General features: G+C 50.3%; 1 protein-coding gene across 1 annotated transcript in view; it reads left to right on the forward strand.

Annotated features, from left to right (window-relative positions):
- Nucleotides 1-3,416, forward strand: part of CD9 (CD9 molecule) — a 35,826-nt gene extending 32,410 nt beyond the window's left edge. Inside the window, exons 5-8 of the mRNA XM_082665528.1 lie at nucleotides 524-622; nucleotides 744-833; nucleotides 1,451-1,534; nucleotides 2,904-3,416. Coding sequence (XP_082521654.1) covers nucleotides 524-622; nucleotides 744-833; nucleotides 1,451-1,534; nucleotides 2,904-2,969 — 339 coding nt within the window. The 3' untranslated portion in view covers nucleotides 2,970-3,416. The remainder of the gene's footprint in view (nucleotides 1-523; nucleotides 623-743; nucleotides 834-1,450; nucleotides 1,535-2,903) is intronic.
- The last annotated feature ends 23,087 nt before the right edge of the window (nucleotides 3,417-26,503 follow it).

Below are 26,503 nucleotides of genomic sequence, written 5' to 3' on the forward strand. Positions count from 1 at the left end.
CGCTACTTCCTTCGTATTATAAAATGATAGCTACAGGCTTAATGCAATATCACCTTTAAATCCTCGCCATAACCTCTGAGGTGGGGACTATTATGATCTCCATTCTACGTACGCAGAAACTCATGTACAGAGAGGTTTGGTAATTTGCCAAAAGTCACCCAGTCTCTGAGTGAAGGAAAAAAGATGGAAGCCTGAAAAACTAGCCGAATCAGGAGTAGGCTTTTTGTTTTTAGTTCCTTAGATTGAGGCAATTTAATTTTGTTTCTAGGTAGAAGGGAAGGAGCCAAGTGGGGCTGAAGGGACCAACCAAAGGTGCAAAAAGAAGGGGAAATGGCTGGAGCGGTTCCTAGAGGATGTGGGAGGAGATGAGGGGGGACCCCGGAGGCCCCGAGGCAGGGAGGTCCTAGTCCAGTGGCTTGTCCGCTCCGGGAACTTGTGGCTGCACGTGAACAAGACGGAACAGGTGACGTTCGTTCGTTCATAAAGAAGCCATCTCTGCTCCTCTCTTGTCTGTGCATCCCAGGTGATCAAGGAAGTCCAGGAATTTTACAGGGACACCTACAACAAGCTGAAAAACAAGGACGAGCCCCAGCGGGAGACGCTGAAAGCCATCCACTACGCGGTACACCGGCTTCGCTAAGACGCTGCCCTTCTCCTTGCCTTTCTTCAGAACATGTGTGCATCTCTATTTCAGTCTTCTTTATTTATCTCTCCCACCCCCATCCCTGTCCTTCCCTCTGCAGTTGGACTGCTGTGGTTTGGCTGGGGGAGTAGAACAATTTATCTCAGACATCTGCCCCAAAAAGGACATACTCGACAACCTCACAACGAAGGTAAGCTTACGGGCAAGACCCTTGTGCCCGGCCCAGATGCTCTGGGCAAATCCTGCCAAAGTGGACTTGCATTCGGCTCCCTGGATCTGGGAGGACAGCATCCCAGTGCTTCCTAAACACCTCTTCCCCCTGGGAAGGACCCAAGGTGGCCATCTCCTTTCTCCCCTGCCCTGGGCCTCTGTTTCCTCAAGGGCAGCAAAACAAAGGCCAGGGAAATAACAAAGTGTTCTAGCTCCCTGCAACGATGGGGCCCTCCAGCCGTCGTGCATGGGCGATGCTCCCAGGCCTGGACTCCTGCTTTATAGACTTGTGAGCAGCCCATGGTTGTGAGCTAGAGCCAATGTCCAAACTTCAGAATAATAGGAGGTAACCCTATGGCCACATAAGACATGGACCCCAAAGCAAGGGCTCATCCCTCTTCCCTCCCTGATTTCTTGCCCAAATTTTGGGGACCCACCTCCCATCTCTCTCCTGGTTCTCCTTTCCATCCACCAGCCAGTCCCCAGCCCTTGCTCTGGGACCACCAGCGCTCCGGGTATGAGATGGGTGCCGTGGGGGGTAGGGGGGAGCCTGGAGCAGGACCGTGTATGACCTGCGTCTTGGTTTGCCCCCCCAAGTCCTGCCCTGAGGCCATCGAAGAGGTCTTCCAAAACAAATTCCACATCATCGGCGCCGTGGGCATCGGGATTGCCGTGGTGATGGTGAGTGCCGGGGGGCATGGGGAGGGAACCTTAGTAATTAAGATTGATTAAGCCCTTGCTCTGGCCAGGCACTGCTTTAGCTAATCAACTAATTTATCAACTGATGTACGCCTCGCCGTATCCACGAAGTGGGAACTATTCATATCCCCATTTCACAGACTCGGGAACTATTCATATCCCCATTTCACAGACTCGGGCGCGGAGAGACAGAGAGGTTGAGTCCATTGATCAGAGTCTCTGAGGTCAGGAGTGAAGCGTCTGGGATTTGAACTCACTATGTCTCCAGAACCCATTCCCGTAACCATCAAGGTGCAGGGATAAATATGAGGTGATTCCGCCGTGTCTGGTCCACAGACCACACTTGGGACAGCAAGGACCTAGACCACCCAGACCTGTTAGTGATCCCGGGATCATCTTAAGAACATGTTCTCACCGTGCACCTGCTTTTCTCTGCCCCACGAAAGTAGTTCAGTAAAAGCAACATGGATGTGAACTGTCTCCCCTCCCACTGTGGTCAGAAGGACACCCCAAGGTGGAAAACCAGGAGGAGACTGAAAGCTTCCAACAGTCTACTCTCATGTCAGGAGCCCCCAGAAGCCACCAGGGGCCAGCCAGCTTCCCTGGGGTCACCCGTCTTCCCCCACAAGGGAGTGATGGGACTCTGTAGGGGACACAGCCTTCCTCTGCCCCTTGCAAAGACCCCCCCCAGAGAGAGAATCGCTTCCTGTCTTAGGGGTAATTGACACCCCTCCTCTGCATCTAGGAAAGGTTTGAAGTAGCTTTCAGTAAAAGGCATGACAATACCTTTAAAACTAGAATAGAAAACACAGACGTACGCAAAGAGGGAAGTGAAAGTATTGGCCTGTAGACACTACGGGAATAGCTGGCGTTGGAGCATTCAATTGAAGAACGCTCACCTTGAGAGTTCCCAGGGAGCTGGCTTGTGCGGCCTGCAGCGGCCGACGGCTGCAGACTCAGAATCCCCCGGTCAGCAGTCCCTCCACTGTCTTACGTACATTTCTCCTGCTTCACACCCTTTACCTCGTTTGGCCTCGTGGGCGCCTTCCCCTTGTCATTTGTAGCGGCCGGCGTGTCTCCCGTCTTCCCCTCTCCCTCCGCCTTCCCGCCGCGCAGCCACATACTTGCTCACACCCTCCGCCTTCCCGCCGCACAGCCACATACTTGCTCACACCCTCCGCCTTCCCGCAGCGCAGCCACATACTTGCTCACGCCCTCCGCCTTCCCGCAGCGCAGCCACATACTTGCTCACGCCCTCCGCCTTCCCGCAGCGCAGCCACATACTTGCTCACGCCCTCCGCCTTCCCGCCGCGCAGCCACATACTTGCTCACGCCCCTTCCTGTCTTCCAGATATTCGGCATGATCTTCAGCATGATCCTGTGCTGCGCCATCCGCAGGAACCGAGAGATGGTCTAGAGGCAGCGCTGCAGCCGCGAGCAGGAAAGGTCACCCCTGAAGACTGTTGGTTATTTTCTCGGGGTTCCGTGTTGTTTTGTGTGTGTGGTTTTTATTTTTGGTTTTCTTTGCCACTAACTTTAGTATTCGTTCTGCATTTCTAAACAAAAAAGTTATTCTACGTTTGTGTTTTTAATGCTTTATTCAATATTGATATTTGTAGTTAAGGGATTTGGGTTTGCTCTGGTTTATATTTTTTTGGTCATTTGTTTTTGCTTATTATGTTAAGCAGAAATCCTGCATTGAAAGGTACTATATTTGCTAGGCTCTAGGCAAAAGATATTGTATATAAAGAGATTTTTGTGTGTGTCTTTAAATAGATAAAAAATGTCTATCAAGTTTAATCAGGTTGTAACTTATGTTAAAGACAATTTGATACATAATAAAAGATGATGACAACATCCCAAACTGGTTCTGGGGTTTTGCTTCCCTACATTTTTTTTAGAGCTGCTTATTTTTTCAAATGTTTTTCACCTGCTCTTTGCTCTGTGCGTACATGAGAAGTAGGTGGGAAGGTTGGTCTCCCTACTTCACTAGTGAGGGCATGGAGGGATGAAGGGATTTTGATCCAAGATCTCACCGTTGTTCACACATCAACACTGGAGCCTAGCCCGGGACTCTTTCTTGCAGCAATGTGATGTGTCTTGAGGATACAGTAGTAAACATGAGGTCCCCGGTGGCCCAGACTTTGTTTTATTCCCTGCCACACCCTCAGCACCTAGCACCTATTGCCTAGTGCATGAGTAAATGAGGGTATACTCATCGGGGTTTAAACAGAAGCAGAATATTAAATAACTTTTCTTACAGGGATTTGACCTTACACAATCGCTGGAGCTGGTTAAGCAGTCTCTATAAGACTATGATCTTTGCTTCCGACGTTGGAACTTGACGCCCACAGGCAGAGAGTCAGGGAGGACAGTTTGATGTAACGTGGGCGAGATCGAGAATGTGGAGCCCACGAGGACAGACAAATCCGCGTCTGTTCTTGTTCTTGATGATGGTGGCGTGGGTCCTGCAGAGGCGAGGACCCGACGCGGTGGACCCGAGCACACACCGGCTGGGATGTGGAGAACCTGAGTAAGCCAGCAAAGCGGCAGCCATCTGTGTGAGCTGCGGAATGCCTGCTGCTCCATTTCCACCTCCGGTTGTGCTCCACTCTAACCAGAAAGGAGGAGGAAGAGGCATGCTGGGGGATGTCAGTCACCCTCACCAAGCCACCGTGCGGGAGACGGTCTTCACTCAGAGAGCCTAAAATCTAGTGAGCGGTTCAGAGCATCAAGCCAGCAATTACGACGGAGTGAGATGAGCACCACAAGAGGGGAAGTACAGAAGCGTAGCAAACCTGTTTTTATCTTCCACTCCTTGATTCAGTCTGGGCTCTTTCTCCACATTCAAAAAAGAGAGAGAGAACCAAAATGGCCCTGAACGCCATTACATTAAAAAATCAGAACACCGATGTTCACAGCAGCGTTATTCACGAGAGGCAAAAGGTGAAAACAACCCAAAAATGTCCATCAGCAGGTGAAGGGATAAACAAAATGTGGTAGATCCATACAACAGAATACAGTAAGTCCCCTACATACGAACCTTCCAGTTGCAAACTTTCAAAGACGCCAGCGTGCCTTCGCACGTCCAGTCACCTAAGTTAGTTCTCGTGTCTGGCGTACATGGTCACGTGCGTGCATCCTCTACAAGTGGTTGTGCTTTTGTGCACTTTGTACAGTACTGTGTAGAGTATAGTAGTACAGTATTTTTATTTCAAGCCCAGGATGTCCGGAAGCAAGAGTAAAAGCAGCGGTGTGTAGCCGATTGTGTTAGTTGGGTACCTCGGCTAACTTGGTTGGACATACGAACAAATTGGACTTACAGACGTCGTCTCGGAATGGAACTCGTTTGTATGTAGGGGACTTACTGTATGATTTCACCTCAAAAAGAAATGAGATTCCAACACATCTACAACACGGATGAGCCTTGGAGACATTATGCCAAGCAAAATAAGCCAGACAAAAAAGAACAAATACTGGACGATCCCAATTATATGAGGTACCTAGAATAGGCAGCTTCATAGAGACAGTAAGTGGATTGGAGGTAAGCAGGGGCTGGGGAGAGGAGAATGGGGAGTTATTGTATCATGACTGCAGTTTCCGTTTGGGATAAAGAAAAAGGCGTGGAGGTAGATAGTGATGACGGCTGCACAGCACTGTGAAATGTACGCAGTGCCAGCGAGCTGTACACCTAAAGGTGGTTAAAATGGTAAGTTGTCAGCTAGGTTTATTCTACCACAATTAACAAAACAAATCCAAGCTGGTTTGCATCCTTGGGTCTCTCTGCTGTTCTGTGGCCTCAGTCCCTTACTAATGTGAGCACTTGAAGGCTAACTACTATTTCAGTTGTGGGAATAACGGGCCAATCATTTGTTTTATCTCACAGCGAGTGAGACTGTCTTAATTCACGGCATCACAATCCCTGAATGATGGTAGTATTCACCCTGGGGACTTCCCTGGCGCTCCAGTGGTTTGGACTCTGTGCTTCCACCGCAGGGGCCGTGGGCTCAATACCTGATCAGGGAACCAAGATCCCGCATGCCAAAAAAAAGGTAATATCCGCCCTGCTCGTGACTGCCAGCTCCCTCTAGGAAAAGCAGGTCCCGTATACACACTTCCCAGTCCTGGCTTCTTTGCTGGAGAGAGTGGAGTCAGCAAAACAGATTGCTGCTACGTAAACTGAGGAATACCTCAGTTATACCCTGTCTTTCCGTTTGTCATAAATAATAGACCACCTGGGTAGCTTCAGCGAAAGCGAACAGTTTATTAAGAACACAGGTAGTATCTCATGGAACCCAAACATGGAAACACAGTTAAGCTGTGGAAGATCCTGGAACCATGGACTGGGCACTCCTGCAGCTCTCCGCTTCTGGGTGCTGTGTTTTGCTCTCCAAAGACACCAATTGTCTCTGCTACTCAGTCTACATGGGGTGGAAAGAGAGCAGGTGTTCAGCTCCCAGGCTTACACAGAGACAACCTCCACCAGCCCCACTGGAAGTTTTTTGTTTGTTTGTTTTTAAAGGGCTTCAAATGCTTGGCTTTTTAATTATTTATTTGTTTGTTTTTGCTGTGTTGGGTCTCCATTTCTGTGCAAGGGCTTTCTCTAGTTGTGGCAAGCGGGGGCCACTCTTCATCGCGGTGCGCGGGCCTCTCACTGTCGTGGCCTCTTGCTGCGGAGCACAGGCTCCAGACGTGCAGGCTCAGCGGCCATGGCTCACGGGCCCAGCCGCTCCGCGGCATGTGGGATCCTCCCAGACCAGGGCTCGAACCCGTGTCCCCTGCATCGGCAGGCAGATTCTCAACCACTGCGCCACCAGGGAAGCCCCCCACTTGAAGTTTTTAGGAGAGAAAGTCTGACCCAGTTGCAGTGGAATATCTACCCCTGACCAGTCAGCTGTCAGGTGGGGGATCAGCACATCATAAGGACTCGGCCACCCTCTGACCTGCAGGCCGGGCCCAGGACCGGGAGAGGAAGGATCGTGAGAGCTGGCAGACACCCGGGAAGGAGCCAGCTGGTCCGCCCTCGCTGCCCTCAGTCCAGCCGGAACAAGCCTGCTCTGCTGGCCACCAGGACCAGGGGAAGCTCCGCAGCAGAGGGAAAACCAAGATGGCCCAGAGCTCTCAGGAAGTTTTACAAACAGGCCATTGACAGCCAGTAGCAACAATAGCTGTGGGTCCAGAAAGAATCCCCTTGAGCAAAAGAGGATATAGCGGGTATGTTGGCCTCTGGGTTCAACTGTGAAATGCAGCCCAAGGGCAACAAATGTGAATAGAGACAGCTGGATAGTAAAAGGTTATTACTGCACCTGGTGCCCTTCAGGACAGAAAGTGCTTGAAAATCCCCACGCTCCTGGCACTCTCCTCACGAGGGCCCACCTCTCCACATCCCTCATCCTCCAGAGTCGAGTCAAGTGATGCAAGGTTGGAGCCAAGACCCCCTCTGTGTCCCAGCGCTCGTTCCAGACCCCTATTGTTTCCCTCCCCCAGGAAGGAGGTTTCAACTAGTGGATTAGGACACTGCAGGGGTACGGTGAATTTTTATTTCACTGACAGGCTAGGGCATCTCATGAGCTTCTTGGGCACAAGATGGAAAAGTATGAGTGGACCTAACAGCACACGTAGGCGGATCCACAGCTGGGTGAGTCCAGCCCCCATCCAAGGGCAGAGGGCTCCCCCGGGGAGCCACAGGGCCCTGCTTTGCCCTACCTCGGTCAACGTTTTTAATGATAACTTGGAATATTATTAAACACTAGGTTTCACAAAGCTCTGAGAAATAGCCAGTAACTTGGGTAACAAATTATAGTTCAAAGAGATCTCAGGGTCTAGAATAATGGATTATAACACCCAAAGGATATATCTTAACAGGAATAAATAATCAGTGAATGAGGTCAAGCAATCAGTATAATATGTTTAGCAGAGTTCCTGATCCTTACGCTTCAAGGAGCTGAGTAAGTTAATAACATGTTTGTCTGGTTGGATAATAGTATTTATCCCCCATGTAAGTCCAGAGGCAACCCCAGGTGTTGACTTAGTAGCAAGGCACTGTCAAAAATGGCATCGCTGTGATTCTCTTGGCTTGTACCCCATGGTCACAAGGTAGCTGCCACAACTCCGAACATCTCTACATTCACAGCAGGAAGTGGGGAGAAGGGCAAACGCTGCATACAACTACCCTTTCTATCTAAGATGCAAAAGCTTCTCCCGACAGCCTGGAAGCCAACTTCCATCTGTGAACCATTAGCCAAAATCTGACACACGGGTACTCAGAGCCATAAAGGAAGCTGAGAACACGAGTATCTAGTTCTTCCAATCTACAGTGAAAGTGGAAAAGGGGCAAATGAGATGTGAGTGTCTCGCTGGTGTTGTTTTGGTTTGGTTTTTTTTGACCACGCCACGCGGCTTATGGGATCTTAGTTCCCCAACCAGGGATTGAACCTGGGCCCTGGTAGTGAAAGTGCTGAGTCCTAACCACTGGACCGCCAGGGAATTCCCAGATGTGTTTGATTCCATCTTACAGCTGGAGAACTTGAGGTTCAGAGAAGTTACATATTTGTCCCGAGATCATCCAGTTAATATACTAGATACAGATTGGAATCCAGGTCTGTACTTTTTTGGTCTTATTGCACAATTTACACAGTGGTGCCTCCCAGGATTAATATCGCAGGAGGAGATTTAACAAAAACATACTGGAACACCTTTTCATGGGAAGACCTCAATTCCATAAATACAAGATAGAAAACAATACCGTTTGGAAAAAGACATGAAAATGTAGCTTATCACAAACCTAACTGAAGCCAAATCTGTGAGGTAAGGCTGTCCTGGGCTCCATCCAGAGAGGCAGATGTCCAGGTGGAGGGAGAAAATAAAGCCACGGATGCAGCAGTCAGGCCCCAGAGCAGTATGTTGCTCCAGTCTGGGGCCTCCTCAAAAAGGAAGGTGACCAACTCCAGAGACCCGGAGGGGGCAGCCCTAGAACCCTGTCTTCCAAGGAAAGAGTGAGGGACCAGGGGATTCGAACCTGGGCAAGGATGGTGAACCAACAACACAACAAACTTTGTTTGCAAGTATCTAGAGAACTATAAGGTGGACCAGGGGTATATGTTGTCCCAGGGGCCACAGCGAGAGTTCATGGGTAGAACTCACAGGGAACAGATTTTGCCATAATGCCAAGAAAACTCCTTGAAACCAGGGCTGCCTGATAGAGCGGTGGGCCCTGGGCTATGGGGAGCGGCGGGGGAACAGGAGAGCCTGGAGATGGGGACTTGAGGAACTCCTACATCCCTTGCATCTTAGAGATCTCATAAAGACGTAGGTCTCCCAGCGAATACTCACGAAACCAGGGCTCTCTCTATTTTTTTTTCACTTGGGGTGCAGGGGTGGGAGCAAGGGTGAGGGGAGGACCTCTAGTAAAGATTAAAGTAATAGGAATGGTGAATATTTCCATGGACAACCCCAAAATATTTCAAAATAATGCTTTACCTCTGAAATTGTTGCATGTTTTTTCCATATACAGTGCCATGGTTGGGCTGTTCAAGATGTGAGCAGATAGGGTAGGGGGTCCCCAGAGAAAGAGAACCAGGCATAGTTTTCTTGACATCAGAGAAGCCGTCCTTGGCCTAAGCCAGTTTGTGATCTAAGCCTGGACACAGTGCTTGCCCTCGAACAGGTCTCAGTAATCAATGATCTTAAGGGAACAAAGGAATGCAGGAACACAGGAAAAGCAGTCAAGAGACAATAGTTGAGCCATAAAACAGGGTCCTAGTTCCTCCCCAAGGAGCATAACAGTCTGATACATACCTTTGAACTAAGGCCCCAACACAGGTGGAGATCGGAATGATGATCTTGACTTTTTTTTTTTTTTGGCCGCAGAGATCTCAGTTCCCCAGCCAGGTATTGAACCCGGGCCACAGCCGTGAAAGCCCAGAATCCTAACTACTAGGCCACCAGGGGACTCCCAGATGTTGACCTTTTCTGACCCTAGGATTTCAATCAACTAAAGCTGAGACTCCGTCAACCGTTGCCCCGATTCTAGGCTGAATTCCCCTCAACTCAAGCCCCTTCCTGAATATGCACGGACCCTTACCTTAAATCTTCCCCAATTTTGCTGTTTCGGAAAGGACCCTGCTTTGGGAAAGACCCCCGGCGTCCTCCCTACTTGTTGCAGGTGATAAATCCTTCCTCTTCCCGCTCTTTGGCGTGGCTGAGTCTTTTGGCTTGACGTCCACCAGGAAGCGACCCCATTTTTGGGGTAACAAAGGTGCAAAGAAAAGAGCACCCCAACCCTTAACTAATGGGATTCTGGGGGAGGATATTCAGCATCTCGGCAGCCACACCATGACTTCTGCATTTCTGCGCTTCTCGTCTGCATCGTACAACAGACCTGACAGAAGCCCAGGACAGGGGCTCATCCCGGCTCTGCATATGGCATCTCTGCTTCTCTCTGATCTCACAATGAAGCTCCCTTAGCAGAAAGGATCTAGGGAATTCCCTGGTGGTCCAGTGGTAAAGAATCCGCCTTCGGGCTTCCCTGGTGGCGCAGTGGTTGAGAGTCTGCCTGCCGATGCAGGGGACATGGGTTCGTGCCCCGGTCCGGGAAGATCCCACGTGCCGCGGAGCGGCTGGGCTCGTGAGCCATGGCCGCTGAGCCTGCGCGTCCGGAGCCTGTGCTCCGCAACGGGAGAGGCCACGACAGTGAGAGGCCCGCGTATCGCAAAAAAAAAAAAGAATCCGCCTTCCAATGCAGGGGACGCAGGTTCGATCCCTGGTCGGGGAACTAAGATCCCGCCTGCCGTGGGGCAACTAAGCCCGTGCGCCATAACTACAGAGCCCACGCGCCCTGGAGCCACAACTAGAGAGAGGCTCACGCGCCACAACAAAGATCATTGCCCACACCGCAACGAAAGATCCCGCTCGCCTCAGTGAAGACCCCACGTGCCGCAACTAAGACCCGACGCAGCCCCAAAACACGGATCTAAACGGTAATTGGCACCATCCAATGAGAAGCATCCCTACTGGCACCTCTTGTCAGGACACTGATCCCTGGTCCCAGGGGTTATGGTGAAGGGAGCAGTGTCCACGTTCAGGATGCCCCATGGTCTCCCAAGCACAGGAAATTAGGCAAAAAGAACTTCCTTGGACACATTTCCCCGTTAGAGCTGACTGGCTCAAGGACCACCTGGGACAGCCTCCCTAGATGATTCCGCCCCACAGCACTCACACCCCAAGGGGATCTTCAATGGAATACTCGGAGTAAACAGGCCTGTTGAAGTATGTTCTCCTTACATAAGTGTGACCACACTCCGGGAGGGCTGGGATTATGCGTGTGGGTCTTGGGGAAAGGGAAGTTACAGGGAGGGTCTAAGAACCGTGGAAAGTCAATGGCAGAGTCAGCTGCAGGTTCCTGGGTCCCAAGCCAGGGATCATTGGAGTCTTAGGACTTTATTCCACCAAGCTAAGTTCTCTGCTCTCCGGCTCAGCCCACCCCACCTACAGTTTTAATGCTGGCTTGGAGAGGCCTGAGCAGCTAATGTAATAGTTTTCACTCAGGCATTGGCTGGCAGACCCCTGGAGAGCTAATTCGATTTCTTTCCTTTTAAATTGGATTTCCCCAAACCATCTGCTTCCCCTGTGGCGATGCAGACAGGACCAGATCTGATTCCAGGATAGAATCCCCTCTACTTTGCAATGTCCCACGGAGGCAGAGCTGACCTTTTGGCCAAGTCAGGCAGTGAGGGACCCAGTGCGGGCTGTTCTAACACCCCCTGCAAGAACCCATAGATCTCAGCAGAGTTTGGGCTGTCCACCTGACCCTCAGTACTGCCCTAGGAGTCAGGGATGCCAGCTAAAACTTGTCGCTCACCATCTTGTTCTACAAGAATGAAGTCGTGAGCCATTGCAGCCGCTGACCTTCAACACATCCTGAAAGGAGTCCAGGGTGGAGATCAGGAGTGAGGGTCTCTGTGTTCTGGGAAAAACTGGCAGAACAGTCCTCCAGATAGTTCGATATTTTCAGGAGAAGATCTTATGATCCCAATTTCTTGCATCTTCTCATATCTAGAAAAGCGCTAAAATCACTAACAGAGATATCTGTCCCTTGTGACGAGCAGCAACCTTCTGCCAAAATGTGGGCTTCACTGCGTGGATCCCCCTTCACTAAAATCATACATGTACTGACCTGCCCCCTCTTTGGAGCAGTTCTTCAGAGCTCCCTGAGAGTCTGTCTCCCAGGCTATAGTCCTCATTTTTCCCTGTGGATGAAAAATGTTGCCTGCTATATCAGTAAACAAAGAATGTTGTGGCCGCCAAGCCACCAGCCACTGCAGCGGCCCCGACTGTGTACCAGAGGGGATTCAGGATGGAGAAAAGCAGGCGCTAGATATATACTGGCCCTAGATAGTTAAGGTGCACATCAAAGGGATGGATTTCACTGAACCCAGACTCTTGCATCTTCCCATACACAGAAAAGCACTAAAGTCATTAACTTGAGATATCTGGTGGGTTTTCTTTAATTAACAGTAAGCTTTTTATTTTTTTATTTATTTATTTATTTTAGCTGCACCGCATGGCATGAGGGATCTTAATTCCCTGATCAGGGATGGAACCTGTGCCCCCTGCAGTGGAAGCACAGAGTTCTAACCACTGGACCGCCAGGGAATCCAACAGTAATTTTTGATGTTCCGACTACTTGGGATTTTTTGCAGAAACTCCTGTGTATCCTGGCCCTCCCCTTACCTCTTCAGAGCAGTCCCTCAGAGCTACCCGAGAGGCTCTCTTCTGAGCTTAAGTCCTCAGAAAGTCCACCACATAAAACATAATTCTCAACTTTTAGGTTGTGCATTTTTTCTTTCAATCGACAGGGAGACACGTGGATTATTCTACATTCTCAACACATGGGGAAATAAGAGGCAAAGAGGCATGGGACTTCTCTTCGGCGCCGTGGTTAAGAATCTGCCTGGGGGCTTCCCTGGTGGCGCAGTGGTTGAGAGTCCGCCTGCTGATGCAGGGGACACAGGTTCGTGCCCCGGTCCGGGAAGATCCCACGTGCCACAGAGTGGCTAGGCCCGTGAGCCATGGCCGCTGAGCCTGCGCTGCGCAACGGGAGAGGCCACAACAGTGAGAGGCCCGCGTACCGCAAAAAAAAAAAAAAAGAATCTGCCTGCCAATGCAGGGGACACTGTTCGAGCCCTGGTCCAGCAATATGCCACATGCCGCGGAGCAACTAAGCCCGTGTGCCACAACTACTGAGCCTGCGCTCTAGAGCCTGTGAGCTACAACTGCTGAGCCCGCGTGCCACAACTGCTGAAGCCCGCATGCCTAGAGCCCGTGCTCCGCAACAAGAGAGGCCACCGCAGTGAGAAGCCCGCGCACCACAACGATGAGTAGCCCACGCTCACCTCAACTAAAGAAAGCCGGCACGCGGCAACAAAGACCCAAAGCAGCCAAAACTAAATAAATAAATAAGTAAAATTTTAACAAAAACAAGGTGTGGACTCGCCCAGGACCACAAAGCCCAAGCCGGCTAGAGAAGACCCACAGCCATGGGGGAGGGGCTATCGGGGGGAAGACATTTTCCTCTACCCTCCAGGCTCCTCTGGCTGATTTAAGAATTAAATTGACGTGAGACAGATTCACAGGAGAAAATCAAACAAAAGTTTCTAACCCGCCTACATGGGAGATGGAAACCTGAGTAAGCCTCACTTTAAATACCACCCTCAGCAGAAGACAAAAGAGGTTGCAGAGGGCGGAAAGAGCCAGTTAGGGGAGGTGACCAGGAACAGCCCAGCAAACAAGGGTAAGGTTGTGATGCGGTTTATTTATTTATTTATTTGTTTGTTTGTTTATTTATTTATTTATTTTTCTTTTTGGCTGCGTTGGGTCTTCAATGCTGCGCGCGGGCTTTCTCTAGTTGCAGCGAGCAGGGGCTACTCATCGTTGCGGTGCGCGGGCTTCTCATTGCGGTGGCTTCTCTTGTTGTGGAGCACAGGCTCTAGAGCACGGGGTCTTCAGTAGTTGTGGCTCGCGGGCTCAGTAGTTGTGGTGCACGGGCTTAGTTGCTCCACAGCATGTGGGATCTTCCCGGACCAGGGTTCGAACCCGTGTACCCTGCATTGGCAGGCAGATTCTTAACAATTCCGCCATCAGGGAAGCCCCGGTGATTCAGTTTAAAGTCATTGCTTCTCCAAGGATGTTTCTAGAGATCTGGTCGTTCTCTTCCTGGTACAACAAGAAAGACATCTTAGAAATGGAGATTTCCCTTATAAATGTCTGTGTTTCTTACACAAGGGTGACTCCTCCTTGGTTTGCAGAGTTTCTTTCAGGTCTCCTGTTTCTTATAAAATAACCCGCTTAAAAAAATTAACATGCCAAAGAGACACATTTGGAGGTGACAAATTCTGGTCCCCCACAGGGCAGAGACACTGAAACAGATGTACATTCAAAAGACCTGTCCCTGGCATTCAGCAAACATGGTCCTTGGCCTTGGTTTCTTCATGTGTAAGTTGGAGCTGATAAAACATATCTCTGGGGTAGTTTTGGAAATAAAAAGTATTAAAAAGAAATGAGCTATCAAGCTGCAGAAGGACCTGGAGGAACCTTAAATGCATATTACCAAGTGAAAGAAGCCAATCCGAAAAGGCTACCAACTGTGTGATTCCAACTACATGACATTCTGGAAAAGGAAACCATATCCCACAGGGTTAACAGAAACTGGTGACTAACAGAAATTCTTGAGCTTGTCTTACAGAGCAGCAGGTAAGGGAAAAAATTGTTTTAAAAAAAAAAAAAAAAACCCTCTGCTTGTAACCTGCCTTCAATTATCTTCAATTGACTCCTTAACTATCCCTACAGATAACACCTCTGACCTGTGGGTCGCTATAGTAACAGGGTGGGGGGCGTGGCTTAAGCCATTTTGAAACTTGGCATCAGCTCTTGTCCAGTTCATAGTCTGGTCCATGAATGACATTCTGGGCAACTTTTGGTGTAAAGCAAAGGCAGAGAAGAAAGGTCATAGCACTTCAGTTAAGTACAAATCTCTCTCCCCTAGAGAGTAGTATTTTATCAAACCCTGGCTGACATAAGCAAATATTTCATCATTTCCTTCATAAATAACTGGTTGTTATATTCAGTATAATTTACATCTGCTTTCAATTGTGGTGGATTGGAAATTGTTAAATAACCAGTGTATAATCACGGTCTGGTCAAGAAGACAGAGTCCAAAATAGGTAATTCATCAGAGAGAATTTAATATAGGGAATTGGTAAACAAGTTTTGGAGGACTGAAAAATCAAAAAGAGAATACAGGGAATGAAGAAATAGTGTCTTTATGAATTATGGTTTTCTCAGGGTATATGCCCAGTAGTGGAATTGCTGGGTCATATGGTAATTCTGTTTTTAGTTTTTTAAGGAACCTCCATACTGTTCTCCATAGTGGCTGTATCAATTTACATTCCCACCAACAGTGCGAGGGTTCCCTTTTCTCCACACCCTCTCCAGCATTTATTGTTTGTAGATTTTTTTTTTTTGCGGTACGTGGGCCTCTCACTGTTGTGGCCTCTCCCATTGCAGAGCACAGGCTCCGGACGCGCAGGCCCAGTGGCCATGGCTCACGGGCCTAGCCGCTCCGCAGCATGTGGTATCTTCCCGGACCGGGACAAGAACCTGTGTCCCCTCCATCGGCAGGTGGTCTCTCAACCACTGCGCCACCAGGGAAGCCCTGTTTGTAGATTTTTTGATGATGGCTATTCTGACCAGTGTGAGGCGATATCTCATTGTAGTTTTGTTCATTGCAGTACTATTTACAATAGGCAGGACATGGAAACAACCCAAATGTCCATCGACAGATGAATGGATAAAGAAGATGTGGTACATATATACAATGGAATATTAGCCATAAAAAGGAACGAAATTGGGTCACTTGCAGAGACATGAATGGACCTAGAGACTGTAAGAGTGAAGTAAGTCAGAAAGAGAAAAACAAATACCATGTATTAACGCATATATGTGGAATCTAGAAATGGTACAGATGAACCTGTTTGCAAGGTAGAAATAGAGACACAGACGTAGACAACAAATGTATGGAAACTAAGGGGGAAAGGGGAGGGGTGGGATGAACTGGGAAATTGGGATTGACATATATTCACTATTAGTACTGTGTATAAAATAGGTAACTCGGGCTTCCCCGGTGGCGCAGTGGTTGAGAGTCCGCCTGCCGATGCAGGGGACGCGGGTTCGCGCCCCAGTCCGGGAAGATCCCACGTGCCACGGAGCGGCTGGGCCCGTGAGCCATGGTCGCTGAGCCTGCGTGTCCGGAGCCTGTGCTCCACAACGGGAGAGGCCGCAACAGTGAGAGGCCCGCGTACCGCAAAAAAAATTTTTTAAATTAAAAAAAAATAAAATAGGTAACTGATGGGAACATACTGTATAGCACAGGGAACTCTACTCAATGCTCTGTGGTGACCTAAATGGGAAGGAAATCCAAAAAAGGGGATGTATGTATAAGTACAGCTGATTCACTAACCCAACATTGTAAAGCAACTATACCCCAATAAAACAATAATAATAACCAGGGGAAACAGCTACCAACCCTAGGGCTAGGGGAACAGAGAGCAGATGTGGGGTTCCCGGGCCCTAGAAGCTCAGAAGAGGGGCCCTGAGAGCTGGGACAGACTCTGAGGAGGGACCACGTCCCCGCTGTTGCCGGCACCTCTGCCGGCTGCCAGGAAGCTGATTTAGGGAGCACCACATCCTGCACTTCTGATCGTTGGCATGGGATTTCTGAACTTCACTGACTGGGAACTCAGAAGAAACACTTAGGAGAGCAGGGGTGAGCCATGCCCCTCCCCCAGGAGCAGGTCCCTCGAGGCCCAAAGAAAATGGTCATAACTTTGACTATAATTGGAAGCTGTGGCTATTATCTGAGACTGAACCTTGTCATTCTGGAATGAAGGCTGTTTTGCAACTCGAAGCCGCTGTAGACCTTATCCTAAAAGTCATCAGGGAAGTGTTGGGACTGCACATCACTGCTGGGCCAGGGAGAACTGCCCCACGGAGCACAAGTTAGGAACAAGGCAGAGTCGCTGTGACACTGCAACCCACGGGCCCTGCTAACCTACTAGGTGCAAATATAAGATGCCCACCACACAGTAGGCACGCACTGATCGAATTGTTATTTTGAATCCCAGGGCTCTGACTCCTCCCACGAAGCTACACCAAAGGTAAGGTAAAGAGAATGTTGGATTTTCACCTCCTCGAAGATTACAAAATCCTCAGGCCCAGCTCTGCCAGGAGCAGGGCTGTCTGAAAGCGGCTCTGGGATTCCCTGTTCTGAGCGGGAAGGGCTGCCCCACGCTCAGCTTCCCACAACTTACAGGGAACAGCCACGTCCTAGGCCGAGGTCTCCAGGTGCTGGGCTGTTCCCAGTGCCCGTCAAGCACCAAAACCCAGGCTGGCTGACCCCAAGCAGCTTGTGGGTCTGTAACCGATCAGGACCCTATGGGGTCCTCCCCCATACCCTTTGCTTTAGCTCCTCCCTGAAGGACCTACGTAACAGTATTTAATGCACATTTCCTGAGTTGTTTTGCAGATGTGAAAACCCCCCACCAAACGGAAGATGTTAACTACTGGATGACCTGAGAACGTAGCCCCAGGCCACCTGGAGCCCAAGGACTGCTCATGGTAACCCCTGTGACACCGCCCTGTCACCTCACCATCAGCCAATCAGAGAACTGTGCACGAGCTGATCCCAGACCCTGCGACCCCGCCCCCCCCTCACCTGGCTTTTAAAAAGGCTTTGCCGAAACCCTTCGGAGAGCTCGGGGCTTCCTAGGGCATGAGCCCCCCGTCCCCTTTCGTTGCGGTACGTTTGGCCTCACGGTGCGTCGGGCACACGAACGTGCACTAACATGTCCTTCACTACCAAGGCTGCTTTAGAATTCGCCCTACAGAAAGGGCCAGGGGCTGTTCCCTGAAACATGCCAACTGGGTCTTGCTGACCCTGGGCTTGTCAATATTTCCTGTCCCCACCCCCCAATAAATAAATAAAGCTCATTCCTTTATCCATGCCATGGGATACTGTGGGATTCATCCCAGAACCCAGTGATTAGCAGTGAGGTCCCACATGTTACTGAGTCCAAGCTCACTCTGCTCGCCACATGACAGGCCAGTGAATCGGCAGACTAAAGTCTCAAAATAACCATCTTATCGGGGTTTGGATGCCAGTTTCTTTTATAGCACAGAGAGGGGGAGGAGATGAGGAAGTAAAGCCAAAAGGTCATAAGTTTTGCAAGTATCCCCTGGAATGGCCCCCCTCTTGGAGGGAATGTGTTAATTTCTTCTTTCTTGCAGCCATCCACAGGTAGACAGGTCCAGATGTTTCCCTAAACAAAGGCACTTTGGTTTAACATTCAGGCAGAAGAGCAGGGTTCCCCGAGGCAGGCCGTTATGTAGAGACAGTATCCTTTTAGTGAACAGAAGCAGCGGAGAGCAAAGGTTCAAGTAAAAGGAACAGATCCAACGTGTAGCCTGATTTGTCTCTTCCCTGTTACAGGTAGAGTCCATCTGCATAAGAGTTCCAAACACAACACAAAGCAGACTGACACATTCAAGGCACTATAATCTGGTCTCTTTCTTTCTCCCCAAATGGACATACCTCTCCACCCCAAATGCAGGCCCTACCCCAATCAGCTCTTTACTGGGCCCAGCGCTACCCACTGAGAGACCCTCCCTCTCTTCCTCCCTAGGTCCCTCCTTCCTTCTAGGCCGGCTCAGATCCTCTTCAGCCGCCACAGTAGCTGTGGCAGAGGACACCCGCTGAAGGTCAGAGGTCCTGCTCCCTTCCCGGAGGGAGCAGTTGCTGCTGGAATGGCTGCCCAACTGGTCTCCTGGCAGCCGTGTGTTTAAGAAGCAGGTGTGTTTTCCTCACCAGCTAAGTGAGTAGAACCCCAAGGACCCAGAGGAAGGAAGGAAGGATCTTGGGTGTCTGAAGGAGCACGGGAAAGGCCACCTTGTCAGGACTGACTGTGCAGTGACAGTGACACAGTGAGAAATAGTTTGTACAAAAACTGAGACTTTCCGGCTTGTCTGTTACAGCAACTAGCATCACAGATCCAGCTGCCACCGGTTGCTGCTCTGCCTGACCTTGTACAGTCCTTACCAGCAGGGCCATCCGATGCCATGCTTCTCCTTAACTGGTTATGTAAGCAGAGAAAGTAGGGGGTCCCCCGAGAAAGAGAACCAGGCATGGCTTTCATGACAGAAGAGAAGCCATTTTGGGCCTAAGTCATTTGGGGAGCTAAGCCTGGCCACCATGAGTGTCCTTGGACAGGTCTCAGTAATTAACAATCGAAGGTAACAAAAGAATGCAGGGCTAAAGCGCTGTTATCAGGCAAGAGAAGTAACAATAGCAAAGCTAATACATCAGTTGCAAAGACTCCCCTTCCTGTTTCAATGGTAAAGATTAGCCTGAAGCGCTCCACCACCAGATCAACTGGAACCTAAGTGAGGATGACGTTGACCTTTTCTGACCCTTGTGACTTCAATCAAGTGAAGCTTGGCCTCTGTCAGCCACCCAAGCCCCTCCATGAATACGCACGTACCCTCAGCTTAAAACTTTGCCAGTTTTACTGTTGGGAAGACACTGCTTTGGGGAAAATCTTACTTGCTGCAAATAATAAGTCCTTCCTTCTCACGCTCTTTGCCTTGGTTGTGTCTTGGCATGACTTCCACCGAGAAGTGAACCCAGTGTTTCGGGTCACACTACCATCACAGATCCAGCTGCCACTGACTCCCGCTCCGCTTGACCTTCCACAGTCCTTAGAGGCAGGGCCACTCGATGCTGGTTAGGATGCTGTGGGCTACAGATGTGAGGAGCACTAAGGAACTTACCTCACAGATAGGAAGTTCAGAGGTAGGGCTGTTCCGTAGCGTTTGCACTTGGGTTTGTCCCTCCGAGGTCACATGGTGCCAGAAGTAACTCAGGGCTTCATCTCCTACAAAGTCTCTGTCTAAAATAGGGAGAAATAATGTTTCCTCATTGTGTCTCTTTTTCAAGAATGAAAACTATTCCTAGAATTTTCTTAGAAGAGATTCCCTCACATCTCATTGGCCAGAATTGATCATATACGCAGTTAAAATCAAAGCACATGGAGCTGAATTACCATAATGGGTCAGACAAGACTCATTCCCCAGGCCCAGGGCTGGGGAGGATCCCAGCCTCACCTGGGGCACATGGCCTCTGGACACCTGCACCTGGGGTAGGACATGGTATTGGACAGGCCCTAATGATGCTGAAAACTCAGTCTCTGTGCACCAGTGCCGAATCAAATCTCAGAGGCAGAGTTTTGGGTGAGGTAGAAAAGAATAGCTTTATTGCTTTGCCAGGCAAAGGGGGACACAATGGGCTCGTGCCTCAAAAACTGTGTCCCAACCCAGGGGGATTTGGTGAGGAGTTTTATAACAATGGTTCAAGGGTGAAGTTACTGGTAAGGATCAGGGTGTGTGCAGGGCCTGCATTCCTTTTTTTTTTTTTTTTTGCGGTACGTGGGCCTCTCACTGCTGTGGCCTCTCCTGTTGCAGAGCACAGGCTTCGGACGCGCAGGCTCAGCGGCCATGGCTCACGGGCCCAGCCACTCCGCGGCACGTGGGATCCTCCCAGACCGGGGCACGAACCCATGTCCCCTGCATCGGCAGGCGGACTCTCAACCACTGCGCCACCAGGGAAGCCCTGCATTCCTTTAATCTGGTGTCAGGTGGTCTCTTGGTGAACTTCTCTGGTTCCTTTGATCTGGCCTCAGGGGGTCTCCTGATGAGCTTCTTGAGGTTATCAAACTGTGATCTTCTCTGCAATGAAGAATGCTTGGAATTCCCTGCTATTCCAGTGGTTAGGACTTGTCTCTTTCACTGCTGTGGACCTGGGTTCGATCCCCAGTCCCTGGCTGGGGAACTAAAATCCCACAAGCCAAGCAGCAGGGCCAAAAAAAAAAAAAAAAAAGAATGCTAACATCTTCAAACATATTGTCATGTGTATCCCTTGAAGCGGAACCAGGACCTGCCCCGAGGCTGCACTATTGTTTCTGGGCTGCTCCTCCCTTGTCTCTGCATCCCCTCCCTTCCCTGACTAGCAACAGTTCCACTCTGTCTTTTGGAGCTCAGGGAAGGTCATGGAGGCTGGAGTCTGTTCCCTACAAACAAGAAACAGGGGACACAGAAAGGCTTCCATGCCCAGGAGCCCCACAGGGTCCTGCTTGGTTTCACTAACACCATAATCAGATTCATATGTGTCCCATTTTTTCCTTTTATCATCTCAACCTGTGAAAGGTATAAGATACTGGGCAGGAGACCTGGATTCTGAAGAGCCACCAAGATGTCACAGGGACAGAGTTGGAGGGAAAGGTATGTTACAGGGCACTAAAACCTCAAGAAATGACAAGGAGGGACCAGGAGTCTGTAAACAATTACAACGACCATTACTCCTTGCTCCAAGGCTTCTCTTTCCTGCCTTGTGACACAGGCCTCAGTTGTGTCACTTGTTAAGTGTGGAAGCTCCCTAAGGCCTCCAGTCCCCTGATGGTAACTTTCTGCAGCGCCAGGACCGGGTCTTCCCTCTTCCTCTGCATCCCCATCCTCGCAGCTCTGGGTGCAGGGCTGGCATTCTGTGGGGACAGTAGCCAGTCAAGAATTGTAATGTTTACACTTCAGCTCTGTGGGAGAGCCTGTGATATTGTGATTTATAACAAGAAGTGTATTTGGTCTTCATCCTGTTTCTGGCACAGAGCTCCTAAAACCCTTGGAATTTCCTTAGTGAGAACAATAAGGGGTACTGTTTTAGCCAGCTCCTGTCCACCACACCCGAGGTTATGTTCATGAGGTGACTTTTGGAATGCACCTAAAGATGGGGCTGGTTGTTGGGGGAACCAACTAGGCGATTGGAGGGCTGGGCATTTCAGTCTCACCCTTGACCTCCGCTAAGGGGAGACGAGCTAGAGGTTGAAGCTACCAATGGCCAATGATTGAATCAACCATGTTTACATAATGAAGCCTCCATAAAAACCCAAAAGGATGGGGTGTGAAGAGCTTCCAAGCTGGTGAACCAGAACACATCCACGTGTGCCGTGCTGGGCCTCAGGCTCCCCGGGGACAGAAGCTTCTGCCTTGGACACCTCACCCCATATATCTCTTCATCCGGCTGTTGATTCCTATGCTTTAATATCCTTTGTAATAAACTCATAGTCTAGTGAGTAAACTGGTTCCCTGAGTTCTCGTAGCCGTTCTAGCAAATTAATGGAACCCAGGACAGGGTAGTGGGAACCTCTGATGTGCAGCCAGTCAGTCAGGGCACGGTTAACGACTTGGATGTGCACTGACATCTGAAGTTGGGGGGGGGCGGGTGAGCAGTCTTGTGGGACTGAGCCCCCAACCTGTGGAATTCGATGCTGTCTCTGGGCAGATGGTGTCAGAACCACGTTGACCTGTAGGATACCCAGCTGCTGTTGGAGAACTGGTGTCAGAGCTATAGAACCCAACATCTACGAAATAGGTGCTTTGTAGTTGCATTGAAGCATGAAATCTGAATCCTATGCTGTGAGGATGGTCTGTAAGAGGAGATCAGTCAGCTGGTGGGGGAGGTTGGGAGGTGCTTTGCAAAGGCTACACTGAGGAGTGAGATGGACCTGAGTTCAAATCCTGCCTCTGATGCTGAGTGACCTTGCGCAAGGCACTCAACCTCTGAACTCCTGACTCTCCCCTATAGAATGAGAAGTAATTTGTGCCCTGCAGCGTTGCTTGTAGGCACATAGAGGGGCTCCAAAGTTGGTGACTGACCTTGACATTGTGTTGCTGTCCTGATGAACACACCTGGAAAGAGTGAGAGGTCTGAGTGAGGAAACCCACCCCGGGGCTGTGACCCAGCATCGGAGGCAGGTTGCTAGGATACTGAGGCAGGTTGGAATCGCTGGTGGGCAAGGAGCCAGCAGCTGCTCAGGGTTGGGGGATCACTGGAAAGAGTTAGACCCAGAAATCTTGGGGCAAGGAGGAAGGACCACCTTCAGACTCCTGGGCATTTCTTGAAGAGTTTTGACCCTGGTACAGTATGCTCTCCAGCGCTACCCCTATGAAGCATTGGTGATTTCAAGACTCACAGTAAAATTCCTCCAACCACCTGGCCTCTGAGCTCTTCCACCTCCTCACCCGCTCTCAGTGCCAATGGCTTTCAAATTTGTTTGTCTATGACCCAATCATATGTGTGACTCGGGACACACAGGCACCATGGGTACAGACCTCAATAAAATAAGGCTTTATCATACGAAACTTACCCTTCCTACACACATTGATCTCTGCTACTTCCTGTTCTGTTCTATTTCAATTTTAGAGATGCACTAACTTAATTTTATAATCCACTGATGGGCTGTGTCTCTCACTTTGAAAGACACTGGCCTCGATTTTTTTCATGGCTTTGCCCCAGCCTTAGAGACCAAAATGTTGAGGAGGAACCAGCAAAGGTGGGCTGAGACGAAGTAGCCAGTGAGGCAGGAGAACAAAACGCCCCTTCACCACTCAGTCCAGGTATGCACCATCTCATCTCCTCCTGTCTCTCAAACTCCTTCCTCTAGAACTTTGAACCCAACCATTTTCCCACCCTATCCAGAGCCTTCCATCCCTTGACCTTGCCAGCTGCCCCTGCCTCTCCTCCCTCCTGATGTCACTTCCTCTTTGTCTGGTTTAGATTATACAGCTCATAATAAATCATGCACTCAATGATTCATTCAATCAACAGCAACCCAGGACCCACACTGTACCAAGCGCTGTTCTAGGTGCCGGAGATACAACAGTGAAAAAACAAAGGCTCTGCCTGTGCAGCGCTTTTTATTGAGGGAAACAGACAATAAACAAATAAAGCAGAACATTGAAGCTGTTTCAGTATAACAGCCAGTGCAAGAGCCTAAGGCAGCAGGGTGCCGGCGGGTCCCAGGGACAGTGCAGAGACCGGCGAGATCAAGAGAGTCACGGGGAGGGGGTCAGACAGGAAACAAGAGACAGATGGCCTCACAGGCTATTCCAAGGACTTTGGGTTTTAGTCTAAACGAGGTGGGCTGCCATTGCAGGGTTGGGGGAGAGGAAGGGTCCTGATCTGACTCAGGTCTTCAAAAGCTCCCTCTGTTTGGAGAATAGATTCTAGCGAAACCAAGGAAGAGGATGCAGGTTAAGATACCATTGGATTAATCCAGGTGAGAGATGACGGTGGTTTAGACCAGGGAAGTAGGGGAGGAGGATCTAATTAGGAAGGTCAGTCTAACAGCATTTGCTGATAGGAGTTAGGAGGACGCCAAGGTGTTTGACCTGAGCAGCGGAAAGTACGGAGCTGCCTTTTACTGATAAGCGCAGACTTTAGGAAGAGATTTGCTGGTGAGGGAATCAGGCATCGAATTTTACCTACATCAGTCGGCAGTCCAAACAGAGGAATACATGGTCAGAAGTTCAATATATGAAGTTCAGGAGGGGAGTCCAGGAAGGAGCTCTAAACTGGGAAATAAATACAGCAACCAGCTCTCTTGGGTGTGGCCAGGAGAAGTGTAAATAGCTACAACCACTTTGGAAAACCACTTGGCATTTTTTTTATGACATCATAAGATGATATCATCCATCAGAAATTCCTCTCCTAGGTACCTACCCAACAGAAGTGCTTACATGGGCGCACTAGGAGATGTGTAAACCCTTGTTCTTAACAGGGCTGTTTATTATTGCAAAGAGCAGCCAGGGAGCTCCCGGCGGGAGAGTGGACAAGTAAATTGTTTTTGTCACATGATGAAATAGTGTATAGCAGTGAACACAAAGGGGTCTGAGTCGTGCTTTTAAAACTATACGTCAGATCATGTACTCCTCTGCTCAAACCCCGCAACGGTTTTGCGTCTTTCTTGGAGTGAAAGCCAATCTTTACAAGGGCCTGCAAGCTCTCTGCTGGATCTGGTCCCCACTACCTCTCTGTCCTCATCGTTTTCTCTCTGGTTCAGGCCAAGCAGGCTGCCGCCTTCCTGTTCTTCTGCCTGAAAAACTCTCCCCCAGATACACACCGGCATACTTCTCACTGCTCTTCAAGTGCCACCCTATCAGTGGGGCCTCCCCAGCTGGCCTCCTCATTGTAATCTAGCCCCCTTAACCTGCTTTCTTTCTTTTCACAGCCCAGTCCCCCCAGTTTGTGTCCCCCAAGGAGAACATAGGCTCCTGGAGGGCAGGACATTGTCTGGATGGCCCTGCCACTAGGGCCACCTCCAGGACGGCTGAGCCCCCACCCAGATATTCTTTCTCTGGGCTCCTATCTAGATAGACAATTGGAGTCACACAGAATCAGCATGTCAGCACCATTCCGGCAGCTCAGTCTCCCATGATCCCACACCGGCCGGCGGCACAAGCTGACCCCCGGAACTGAGGCCTGGCCGCGGGGCCCAGAGCTCCTGGGCTCAAGTCCATGCAGGGGATAGAGGGTGGGGAGTGGGGATATGGGGACCCCACCCCAGTCTAGAGGCAGCACTGCCTCACTCACAGAAGGTGTCACTAAAAATTATTGCAAGAATACCCTGAGCTTGATTTTTCTCTTTCTAACCTCCTCTCCTGTCCAAACTCTGGCTAAGAGACCACAAACATTCGCCTAAACAAGGGCTGCCCACCCTGGAGTGCAGTTTGCCGGCTCGCACAGAGAGGACGCCTCCGAACACAGAAGAGGGCATCCCTGCCACGCCCAAGGCTGTTATCTGGGGGCCACGCCCAAGGCTGTTATCTGGGGGGATTATTCAGGGAAGTGGGGCATCTTGACTTGCATGAATGAGCTTCCTGGACCCCCAGGGCTCAGGCTGGCCACATAGAACTGCTTCCGAGGGGATGCAGCCCCCGCCGCCTTCATTAATGAGCTGGAACCACAGATCAGATCTCCCAATGGCCTCTCGTGGGGCTTTTCTCTGAGGCTCTAGAGGGCAGAGGCCAGGCTCTCTGCTCCCTGGACCTGGGACTGAACAGGTAGGTCTTGGGCCAAGATACTGCCGTATCTCACCAGTCTGGATTCTCTCAGCAGCACTCACGACAGAGATGCTCTAACGCCCGTTTTTACGAATGAAGAAACTACAGCTCAGAGAGTTTAAGTAATTTGCCCAAAACCACACAGTAAGTGAGGGGGTCAGGATTTAAGCCACATCTGTTTGCCTCCAAAGTCCACAGGACCGGCCTCCTCTGCCAGGCACACGCCTCTCAGGAACGCAAAGGCCTCCGGAGCCTGGGAATCGGAACTCCCTGGCGCTTGAGGCCCAGCCTTCAGTGCCCATAACAGGAAACAGGGTACGTAGGTGCCTAAGAGGCAGAGGAGGGGCCCTGAATACAAGAGCCTGAAGTATTCCCAGTGGAGGGGGATACTGTGGACGCTGTGCTGGGTGCCCACCTGAGCAGAGTTGGCCGGACCCCAGAATGTCCAGTGTACTTTCCAGACCAGACCCTCCTGCCCTCAAGCCAGGTGCCCACTCACTGTGGACAAGTCACAGAGGAGGACGAGTCCCAAAGTCGTGTGGGGTCACAGCCGGGGGCCTCCAGCTGAGGTAGATGGGGAGCTGTCCTCACAATGGACATTCACCTGCCCAGGCTAGACAGGCGGCCTTCTCACCTGGCCGGTGCTGGGAAGAGCAGCGCCAGCTCCTGTGGGGGAAGGAGCCGGACCCAGGGGGAAGGAGGTCAGCCTCTCTCAGAAAGAATTCTCAGAAAGTCTCTGCCCACTCCTGGGACGGCAGGGGCGAGCCCTGGAGCCAAGATGAGCGCTCTGGGCGAGAGAAGGTGGAATTTCCCCACAAAAGAAAATGGCAGGAATTTAATTTTTGTTTCTGAGAGGAAGAGGATAGCGATGAGAGGGCAAAGGAAGGAAGAGGAGTGAAGGTGGGGAAGGAGGGAGGGATGCTCAATAACAGGGAGCCAGAGCCGGGCTGC

This window comes from Grampus griseus (assembly GCF_964374135.1).
Source record: "Grampus griseus genome assembly, chromosome: 11".
Taxonomy (NCBI): Eukaryota; Metazoa; Chordata; class Mammalia; order Artiodactyla; family Delphinidae; genus Grampus; species Grampus griseus.